The following is a 12,160-nucleotide window of genomic DNA, read 5'->3' on the forward strand; positions in this document are numbered from 1 at the left end:
TATTATAAAATCAATAATTTGGATAACTTTTCATTAGAAACTTGTGAATTAAAATTTCCAGGAAGATCACTTCATAATTATTGAATTAATAAAAATGTTTCTTTAGTGTCAAAGCCCATTGCTCCATCTATGAGACTCAGAAAAGATTATATTTTATTTTTATCAGCAATAGTTCTTTTGCTTATGCGCCCCCCTTTTCCTAAAACAAATTATCAAAATAAAAAAATATGAATGTTTAGTTTACAACAAAATGTATAATTTTTAGATTATTTGTAATGAACTAAATCACCTAGTTTAATTGTGGTTAGGAATATCACTAACCACTGTGAATTTACTGTGTTGAAATGACAGTTTCTTACAGAAATTTGCTGTATCACATTTTATCCAATTACTTTATATCAAAATGCTTGCTGATGGTGTGCTAGAATAAGATTGTGACAATTTGACTTGGACCCAACATATTTCTAGCACCATCTTTAGCAGTGCTTGTGGAAGAAGGCTATACTTTTTCAGACAAAGATTACTAAAAGTTTGATCTGTAAGTCTAAAGAAACCTCCATTTGATTGGGACTTGCATACCAACAAATCCAGAAAGTTCTTAAATATTGTTTCAAAGCTAATGTTTATTCCCTCCTAATTCACAACTTAAAAAAAAAATAAAAAAAATTCAACTTTCATTTACTACCGGTATGTCTTTTTTTTTCTTAAACTTTATATTTCAAATTTTTAAAAATTTATTCATTTTAAATTGACTTTGGAATCACCAAATGAAAATCTTGTTTATTAAAAAGAGCTGATCTTAATGGTTTTTACTAACGTTAAACAAACATTGATATTGACCACACTTTAAATGTTAACAAAGACATCACAATCAAAGGTTACAAATGTAATTGTTTTAATTCATCCACACTTTCACATTAACCTCATGTTGAAATAGTGAAACAATAAATTAACACAACATTCAAAGTGTGTAGACCAAAGAAGCCTAATCAATGAAACATTTAGAAAGTTCTATCTTTGTTAATTAAGGCTGTTACACAAACTAACTGTAGAGCTATGTACGACTGATGATTTAAAAAGGCCGACCCTTATAGATGCATAGACATCATTTTGTGAAGAAAAAAAAAATGTGTGACAACTAACTTTCTTAATGTCAATCTATTTACACTAAACTCTAGGACAACAGCAAAATAATTTAAAACATTCGTAACATTAAAAACTTTTCAATCATTCATTTAAAAAAAAGCAACAAAAAAACAAACAAACAAAAAAACATTTTTTTAGAATGATACTAAAAGTTTCCACAAGTAATGAAGGAATGTTTTAAATTTGATAATTGACTCTTTCAAGGTTTAGTAAGGATCTCTTAAAAAAAAAAACAACTTTTTTTTTTAAATAATAGGACTGAACATTTTGTTGGTTATAAAATTTTGTAAAAAATAAAAAAGTATATTGTAGGAGACAGAGAACTACACAATCATCTACACAGCTAGAACACACACTGAACTACTAGAATCACATTGATTTCAATGGCTAAGGTCAATATGGTTATTCACATTGTTAGGCTCCATACACCCATTCAAGAGTATATCACAACTTTAAAAAAAAAAAAAAAGGCTTTAAACCAAAGCCAAAGTTAAATTATTATTTTTTTTTTTGACAAAGACTTTTGTCTCTCATCTGGAAAACAAAATGGAAAGTTATCTAGAAAATGGGCTAAAGAAAAGGGCAAGGAAGATACTAATTAAAGAAAAAAAAAAGAATCTTGTAGTTAAGTAAAGTAATGATGATAGTATCTCTACCACTGTCTTTGCTATGGTACAGCATACTATTAAAATGCAGTGGTTAAAAAAAAAAAGGTTGTTCAAACCGTTTTATTAAAGGTTTTCATTTTAAAGAAAACACATTATTTAATTTGAAATACCAGCAAATTAGGGTATATTTGTAATAACTTTTCTTAAAAAACAGGCTTAAATAAGAACATCAATTATTTATGTAGATAGAAACTTGAAGCTTTTAGTTTCAACTGTCTGTAACAGCAAAGGGGGGGGGGGGGGGGAAATTGTAACAGCACTATGTTTATTTTCAAAAATATTTTAAAACAATTTCTCATTTGTAAAACCCAATGCCTCTTTTAGAGCTATGCTATATTTCTCCTTACAGCAACAAAGAATGAACAGGAAGAATGGCTAACTAGACTAGCGCACCAGTGGTGTCTGCTTCAGTTGAAGTAAAATCGACCGGAACCTGGATACATCTTTACTGTTCTTGGAATTTTTGGGGTTGAACTCGCAAAGGCGTGTAATTTTTTCCCACGACTGGCCTGGTATCTTCTCATCCCTGTCTTTCACAAATGCATTTTCCGCAGCCCTTAGATGAAAAAAAAAAAAATGAGAAGAGTTTATTTTAATAAACTGAGCACTGAGATTTAAAGTTTTGTACCAGAGAAAAGAGGAACTGACACATATGAAAGAAAAATATTACTGTGAGCCAAAAACTACAGCTACCAGAACAGTCAACTATCTTTGCTGTCATTCATAAACTGCAATATTTTTTTTTGTTAATCGCTTTAGCTGTTCAAAACATTGTTTCTGCTAATACAGTAGTAAAACGAGTGTGAGATTACAGGGGCTCTAGCAAAAAAAAAAAGAAATCTCTGAACTCATTCATACTTTGGTGAATGGTCACACAGCTGGTGATAAGAGATTTGCAGGTACCATTACATGCTACTGTAGTTAAGTGTAAAAAACAAGAAAAAAAAAACAAAAATAAAAACTCCAGTTCATATCTACAGAGCTTCTAATACTGGACAAACAAATCTGATACAAATGGCAATTTAGTACAAGTTCTCAAGCTAATAAAACAACTGTTTTTAAAAAAATAAAATAAAATATTCAACGAAATAACCCAAATTAGTAATTCTAGTAAGTACATATTTTTCTTGAAAGCTATCTTTTTTTTGACCCACACCTATGTCTCCATGCTTAGCATCATTCAGTTAATCATGTTTGTAAGACTGAGGGGCAAGGGTCGCCTATGAATGCCTATGAACTACCGGTACTTTAACAGTACAGTGTTCTTAAATTACTACACTGTTGACTAAAAACATGTACTTGCATTATTAATAGCATTCCTAGAATGATTCTAGGAGGATAGTGCAAAGCTTCCAGCCCATAAAAAGACTGCTTCAATATTAAGAAATGAAACAAAACAAAAAAACAAACAAACAACACTGTAATAATAGAAAATTTAAAGCTTATGTCTCTTCTTGATGCCTGCAGCAAATCTCACACAACTAATACAACACTAAAAAAGCAACAACAACTGCATGCAGACATCAATTGTGATTTGAAGTCACATGTCTAAAAGAAACAATTTTACATTGAAGCTAGACATTATACATGGAACACTCCAAACATTGATTTAGTTTCTATGTTGTTAATTGACCATCACATTTTCTACAACTTTCTCCCATGAAATGTTTCAATTTTAAGAGGTCAAATGACATTACCAGCTAAACATTTGATATTTGAAAAGCAATATGAAAAATGCTGTAAAATAAAACAACAACAACTTACTAACTACATATAGCATATTGATAAAGCAATGGCTTAGTGAAATATATATTATAAATATTATTTTTGGTGCTCAGCTCAATCTTAACCTACAAGTTCAATTGAATTTCTTTACTGATCAAGTTTCTAGTTTCACGATATTTGCAAAAACTGCGCCAAATCTCTTAATTATTTTAAAACAGCATATCAATACTAATTGTGCATGTGATAGCAAAGAAATAAATAAATTTACTTTTAACATAACTTTTAACATACAGAGAAGCATGTGAGTGTTTCTACCAACAAATTTATTAATATTAGTTTAACTTTTCTATTTTCTAAACAGCGAAGAAATAAGAAGACCTGAACAAAAGTGTCCATCTAGCAAAAAAACTATACCACAACAGAATTGTATATATATATATAAAAATATAAACCAGTCTTTAAAATCTACATGTAAGAGAGACTGGATAAAAAGAATAGCAGTTTAGTAGTATCTTAGAAGTTGAAAAAAGGGAAGGGCTCTGACTGTGCTGCTAGTGCCTGAACAGATAACATGTACCACTACACCTACACCACAATAGAATTATATATATATATATATATATATATATATATATATATATAAACTCCTGTATTATTTAAATGGAATTGTATACTTAAGAACTCATACCCCTGTGACTCAGTAACATCATTATGTTTCCTGGAAAAGTAGACACATGTTAAAAAAAGCTGATAGAAGATGTCAAGAATGCATGAAAAACAACCTACCAAGTGATACAAAGTCTGTCTGGAATGTGTTATGGAGTAAACTAGTTTAAAGTAAATAGTAAACAAACATAAATATATGTCTTTGTCAGAAATTACTTGCTTCATTGTTTTAGATGGCAATAAAATTATGATTCCATATTTAATCAAATAGTATTTAAAAAAAACAACAACCACCAAATATTTTTAAAAGAAAAAGTTCACATTATTTTGTTCAGATCTATAAATCAGCTATGTCTTTTGTTCAGCCGTTAAGAGGAAACTCCTGGCATTTAGCTTGCGAATAACGGTGTTTTGTTTTTGCTAGTCATTTCTTAATTCAATTTTATTACTGCTGTTTTTATTATTTATATATGTAATAAGAACATTGCTATTCAAAACAATAAATGAAGCCAACAAAAGCATGGTGAAAGCCTCAACCAGATATTCACACATAGAAATTATAAATAAGAATATAAATAAGAATATATAATATAATAAAATAATGACGTTAAAATGTTAGACTGTGATCTATTACAATTGAAGCCGACTTATTTTGTTAATTGAATTCTGTCAAATTGTAACTTCTTTCTATTTTATTTCTATTTATAAAAAAAATAAAAAAAAATAACCATTCCTAGTTTTAATGAGAATAGGCCAAGTAAGAGAGCATGGGTAGCGCCATTGGATGCGGTGAAACAAAAGCATAGTAAAGAAACAGACAACAAAATGTGTGTTTGGCGTGTATGTGCATGCCTCGAGGCTACACAAAATGCTGGAAAATAAAACTAAGCAAACAAAATATTTCAAATATTTGATAAAAGACTGAAACTACTCATTCAGAGTATGAATATGAAAAACACTTTTAAAAAAACAAAGCTTATGCTGAATAAACTAGCCTCAATTATTTTGAATCAATCATGTAATTAATTTTAAATAGATATAGACTAACAATAATACATTTCTGCAATTGAAAGTATTAAAAAAATTCTTTTTGCTCAGCGCAACTTCCATGCTTATAGCATGCTGAGTGCACTAAGGTCCAATCACTTTTGTGGATCAATTGGAGGGTGGAAGGAGAGAAGGTTTCTGTACTGCCTTTTCCACAGCAAAAAAAAAAAAGTTGCTCGAGTGTGAATTCAAACTTGGGTCTCCATTATGGTAGGCAGACGTGATTGCCACTGAGCCATTCAAGTAAATAGAAATAGAAGGTTTTATTAGTCTATTGTTATTTAAAAAAACTTTTAGCGCACAAGCTAATTCTCCACACAAAGCTAATCTCCACTCAGCTCAGCACATTTTCTCTATATAAAATAAAATAAATTAAATTAATTACGACTGATTCACTAATTGGTTAGATTTTTTTTATTGATTCATGTGTTGTTTTTGACAATAAATAATTGTTCAAAGTTTCAACTTGATCCAAGAATGGCAAGTGGGAGAAATAATGTGTACAAGATTCTCAACCCAGACAGACAAAGTGAGTTCATATAAGCTTTGAAAAACACAAAAACATCACCAATTTTCAAGCAATAATTCATGTTACAGCAAGGTGTTGAGCGAGGTACACAAACTTTGCACTTTTATATTTCTTTGTTACCAATGGCCTGATAGTAAGACAAATTTCCACAAGGAGAATAAAGATTATAATTATTATTGAGAAGAATAACTTCACTGTGAGACCCTGAATTTTTTATTAGTAAAGTAAAAAATTTAGATAAAAAAAAAAAGGTCCAGCTACCCAAGAGAACCCAAACACCCAATAAGTACCTGTTATTTTCTTTGGTCTTCTCCAGTTGTTCTGCATGATGCTTGTACCAATCATCTAACTCCTTCTTTGCTTTTTCTTTCAACTCTAACTTGCGTTTTTCCTCCTCAATATCTGTCACAGAAAAAAAAACAATATCGACATGAATTGGGTGTGTATTACATAAAACAAAAAGATAAAAAGATGAAATATGATACAAAGAGAATATGCAGAATATCTTAAAAACTTGTTATCATTTAAGAAAGAAAAAAATAGTGTCCATACAAATTTTTGTAGATCACCAAACCAAAAATATTTACCTTTTTTTTCAAGTCTGCTTTTTTGTTCTTCTCTCCAGATTTTGATTTTTTCAGGCACCGCCCGCAATGTGTCTTGTTGTGAAATAGCTTCATACATATTACTGGGGCCATTTTGCTAATGGTTTTAAAGAAGGAGAAATAAATAAATAAATGCATTTCTCAAATCTGAAGATTACAAAAAAAAAAAATAAAAATAAAAACAATATTTAAAAAAATAAAATTCAAAAGCAAGCAGAAGGGTTAATATGTGGCATACCGAAGTCTAAATTAATCATATCATAAAAAAAAAAGGGTCTATTATCTAAGAAAAGACAACCCTAATATCCTGTTAGAAAATGAAAAAGCCAAATGCTATAAAAACTAACATATTTTATATAAAAAGTTTAATTTATAATTTTTGATAACCAAAGCACTAATAGCCCACACTATCTTGTTTAAAAGAAAAATGTAAATGGTTCGTGTATAAAAACATAGATATTACATAGGAGTCCAATAATGTGGTACATTAAGAGGATAGAGGAATAAAAGTAATACTTAATTATTAAATAGGGATGAGCATGGCTGACTTAATTAACAGGGATAGGCAATGTGCTAACTTATTTTATACAGGAATAAGTAATGCTGTGATACCTGTCAAACACTCTATAAAATTACTATGGCCACTACCACACATAAGTTAAGAAACATAGCTAAAATTTCAACCTATATGTTAAAAGTAAATTTGTCTTCCTTCTGTCTGTGATAAAAAAATATTTCTAAAACAAACAAACAATAAAACCATCCCCAAGATGACAAGAACTACAGCCCTAAGTGTCAACATTCAACTAAATATTACATTAAGCCTATCTAGACTAACCTAATTGTGCATACAGTAAAAAGCAGACAAAAAGCTACCGTTAGCCAATAAAAAATCAATACCCTTGTTACAAAGCCTTGACAGAGAGAAGTCATATACATAAATATAACATTTCAGTTAAAGAGAAAAACGACATGTCACTTGCATTGCTTAAATTAGGATTTTTTCCCTCTAAACTCAGATTTAATGATAACATTTTCAACACGTCAGAATTTTACTAACAACATTTGGGAGAAAGAGCCTAGAAAAAAAAAAAATAAATAAATGCCAAGCAGGATAAATGTGATACATTCTTTCTGTATAGTGTGTATAAAAAATTTGGCAGGAAAAAAAAAAAAAGACAAAACAAAACATTAATTGCTTCCTCACAGAAAGTTCATTTTGACTGATGTTCTCATTAAAACCCATGTATTGCTGGGCTCCAGAGTCTGCGCCAAAGCCATCAATGCCACCACCTCCTCCTAATATTTCAAAATCACCCAATCCATCAGAAGTATTCTGGAGCGAAAAGGTTTTTTTTGTTGAGGGGGGGCAATGGGCCAAAATATGTACAAGTTATTTCAAGACGAAAATGAGATAAATAATAGGGTAAACCTTATTTTAAAAAAAACAACAATATGTACCTTTAACATTAAAATAAAAAAATAAAAGCCCTTTAAAATGTAAAGAAGAAATATCTTAAAAACAAAAAAGTTGTTAATATCTTTGAAGTAACTGTAACTAAGGAAGAAGAAAAATAGAACTGATAGTACTAAAAAAAAAAGTTTTCTTGGCAATCTTAAAATACTTAAAGCCTGTTTCAAAACAAGGTTCTGCCAGAGGGTATAACAGAAAACATACCTGTTGCAAAGCTAATGGTTCTTGTCCAAAGGAGTCGAAATCTTGACATAAGAAATAAAAATTGTTAAAATATACACATTTTATTTACAATATCTAAACTAACACAATTATTTTGGTACAATTGCTTAATTACATGGCATGAAATATCCTAGAAGTCATATTTTACATCCTTCCCCCAACTCCCATGAATTTTAAAAAGGCCCTTCTATTATTCACTGGAAGAAATACTTGAAATTTAAATTAATTTATAATATATTTTATTTTGTGTTTTTTCTGCAATATCAGAGTATTTAACAAACTAATTCTATGCTAGCAGAAGGAGATCTCTTTCAAAGACTGAGGGGGTGCACATTTGAGACCAAAAGGAAATCTACTGGCCAAGGACAGGTGTGGATGGGGATAGAACTTCAACCAATGATTATATCTGCGCTGGATTAGGCAAAATATGATCACAGCTAGGACTATGTAGCCATGTGAAATACAGCATCCTCCTAAATTTGCCTAGTCAAAGACATGCCTTATTAGTATTGTACTGTTTTATATATTCAAGATTTCTACATTATTTTTTGTTGTTGTTTTAGAGTAATTTTTATTTTCCCACTCTATTAAGCAGAATGAACTAGACCATAATACCAAGGGTACTTAGATTTAATGTCTAGGTGTTAGACAATTTATTTATTTTATATACAAAAATATAGTATGGCCTTCTTTAAAACTCTACATCTAGTCATAAGGATATAATTATATTGTCTAGAAATGTTGTAATTCCTCATTTGATTGAACACAATTAGAAATTATAAGATCTATTAAACACAGACGATCCTCAAATTACTGCATCCTGTGAATTAATTAAGTAATTATTTGTAATTATTATAATATAAAAATGTTTGTAACATATAAGAGATACATTCTAAATTTATTGATAAACTTTAGATCTAGATTTATCTCTTGATACTTTAAAGTTATGAATAGGAATTTGATGCACAAAAGTTAGGATTTGTTTGTTTTGTTATTTTGGGTTACTTTCTAAAGCGTAGCGACTATAATTTCATAATAAAAACAAAGATTAGAGTTATATATTATATAAAACAGTTTTTATTTTAGCGTAGTTAAGAGCAGTATTGTTCATTTAGCCGTTTTTTTTATTTTACTTAGAATCAAGGTATTTGTTTAGCGAAGACATATGGATTTATTCATTGTAGAATTTAATGTTCTGAATTGTCACCACTATTGATTGTCTCATTTTATTGTACTTATCTGGAATCTAATTATATAGGGAGGTGAAATTCCTGTGCCCAAAAATGGTGTAAAATCTTGAGACAGTGTTTTCCTTACTGCTACACAGGTCTTTGTTTGAAATCGATTATGTTCAGTATATGTAAAGATATACCATTGCTAAAATTTTGTCAGTGACAATTTTTTGAAGACAAAAATTTATTTAAATATTTTGCATTGAAAGTATATACATTTTTATTTTTACTGATACTCATTACTGGTAAGCCGTACAATGTTTATTTTTTTCCTGCTAATAGTACATGATGTGTCTGGCTATATCCTACCAATTGTTAGATTGATTCATTGCCAACATCGTACAAACTTAAAAAAAAACAAAATAACACTGACCACAATGGACATTTCAGTTTTTTTTTTATTTTATAGAAGATGTATGTCACCAGCAAGTGAAATTATAATCTTGTTTAAAGAGTTTTTACCTTGCAATTTAAAAAAAAAACGCATTTGAAAAAAATTGTTTCAGGCGATTTTGATCCCAATTTTTAAATATTATGGTATTTTTTTCCATCACAACCCCGCTATTTTGTCCACGCCTCTCTAACATTTCTTGTAGCTCTAGACCCGATAATTTGTTTATTTTATCAATATTTCCATTTTAAACAAGTGAAGTTCACAAATATAAATGAAATCAGATTTAAGAGCTAGAAATTTACTACGAATATTGGCCTCCTTCAGTCGTAGACAGCTATGGTTTAGCTTCCTCGTGTAGCTGTGGAGCCCTATTTTCTTATTTAATAAGTAGATTTATTGTCTCAACTCAATTTTAACTTATTAACTTTTGACCTGGGGGTGTGTCTCACCCGGCTGAGCCAGCAACAAGCTTTCTCCTCACTTATTCCATGTCAAATATGTTAGGTCAAAACGCCACAAAAAAAAAATCATAACTTTCTAACTGTTAAACATACAGTCATTTTTATATACCATTGGAAAGTTCTTTTAAATTATTTTAATGATGTACAAATGAAAAATTGTTTTTTCAAAAATATTTTTTTTGATTTCACTTCCCTAAATTGTAGGCTTTTGCCTTGCCTGTATTTGTGTTCAAGACATTCAAGTGTTAATTAAGTTGGAAGTTTAGAAAAAGTAGTTATAACCTCCGCTTGAACATATAGTAGATATGTGAAAATCCGTAAGACCGGAAGTAAAAAAATGGCGTCAAATTTTGAGTTCCCTTTTTCTTACTTTCTGTTCATAGGCCCCTGATTGAAATCGTTATGATTTTAAATCTATTGAAATCGTTGCTAAAATGGGTGAATATGGATACATTTTGTATTGAGGAACATTTTTTCATGTGGACTTTAAAAAGAAAAGGTGTATTTTCTTACTTTTTTTAAACTTGAAAGTATACGTATTTTTATTTTTACTGATACTCACTTCAGGTTACGTTTTAGAACTTGATTTTTTTTTGTGCTAATAGAATATATATCTGGCCATATTTCTGCCAAGTTTATCACGATAGCATGCTCACTTTAATTGTTATCGATTATAATGTTGATGCATAAATTTGCACTGCTCCCTATGGGATTTTTAATTTTTTTTAAAAAACTAAACTATTTTAAGAATAAAATCTTGCATAGGCTAGTAGATATAGCAATTATGTATAGGTCTAAATAGATTTTAAAAAGTTTTTTTGACCACTTCTATTTTTTTTAAATTTTAAAGCGCATTTGAAAAAAATTGTTTCAGGCGATTTTGATCACACTTTTTAAATATTTTTTAAATTTCTCCCATCACAACGCTGCCATTTTGTCCACACCCCTCAGACATTTCTTGTAGCTCTAGACCCGATAATTTGTTTATTTTATCAATTTTTACATTCTAAACAAGTGAAGTTCATAATTATAAATGAAATCAGATTTGTGAGCTAGAAATTTACTTATAATGCTAGATCTACTATTTAATTTCTTATTTAATAAGTAGATCTATCGTCTATGAAACTCAATTCCAACTTTTTAACTTTTTGAGCGGGGGGGGGGGGTGTCTCACTGGCTGAGCCAGCCAGACGCTCTCATCTTCATAGTGCCATGTCAACCAATGTTAGGTCAAAAAGCCACAAAAAAAATCATAACTTTCTAACTGTTTAACTTACATTCATAATTTATACACCATTGGAAAGTTCTATCAAAGTATTTTAATAATGTTACTAATGATCTAATGTACTAACGAAAAATTGTTTTTTCAAAGATAATTTTTTTATTTCACATCCCTACTCCTACATATAGGCTAGAGCATACTCAAGGCACAGCGGAGGTTTACAATAATTACAACAAGACTCTAAAATCTAAATCTTTCTAGAATTAGTCCACATCTGGATCCAGATACATACTGGCATATAAACAAGACCTAGTCTAGATCTCTAGATCTAGGCCTTTGGCTTTGGTGGGCGTGTCATGCGGCGACAAAATAAAAATTGTAAATTTTAATTTGAGATGATCCCTGCTTTAATACAAAATTAAAAAAAAAATAAATTAAGTACCCTGGTTACCAAACTGCTGGCCTGAATTGAAATTCTCATTATCATCTTCTAATCCAGCTAATTCTGATTGTTCTCGAGCAAGAAAATCTGCAGCAGGATCCACTTCTTCGCTTGGAGCAGATTCGAAAGCATCAAAGTCGGCCATTCTAGATTTGCGTCACTCACGGAAATGAATGAATCGAGAACTAAATGATATCCGCAGAAATAATTTATTAACGTTTAAAAACAGTACTAGATCCATATATTAAAAAACTAAAATGATATAAAGCTATAGCTTTTAATTAAAAATGTACTAGGTATAATAATTTAACGAATTTTAAAAAATGT

General features: G+C 29.8%; 1 protein-coding gene across 3 annotated transcripts; it reads right to left on the reverse strand.

The window, feature by feature from the left end:
* Positions 1-871: 871 nt before the first annotated feature.
* LOC106074973 (clathrin light chain A-like) lies at positions 872-12,018 on the reverse strand. Of its 3 annotated transcripts, XM_013235877.2 has the most exons (7): positions 11,834-12,018; positions 8,065-8,105; positions 7,594-7,722; positions 6,369-6,483; positions 6,072-6,183; positions 4,228-4,257; positions 872-2,370 (listed from the first exon to the last, which is right to left on the reverse strand). In XM_013235877.2, the coding sequence occupies exons 1-7, from the start codon at positions 11,976-11,978 to the stop codon at positions 2,199-2,201; spliced, it is 744 nt and encodes a 247-aa protein (XP_013091331.2). In that variant the 5' UTR covers positions 11,979-12,018; the 3' UTR covers positions 872-2,198. The 3 variants fall into 3 exon arrangements, with proteins under 3 accessions (XP_013091331.2, XP_013091335.2, XP_013091334.2); XM_013235881.2 differs by lacking the exon at positions 7,594-7,722; XM_013235880.2 differs by lacking the exon at positions 4,228-4,257.
* Positions 12,019-12,160: the final 142 nt, after the last annotated feature.

Source organism: Biomphalaria glabrata, chromosome 17 (assembly GCF_947242115.1).
Source record: "Biomphalaria glabrata chromosome 17, xgBioGlab47.1, whole genome shotgun sequence".
Taxonomy (NCBI): domain Eukaryota; kingdom Metazoa; phylum Mollusca; class Gastropoda; family Planorbidae; genus Biomphalaria; species Biomphalaria glabrata.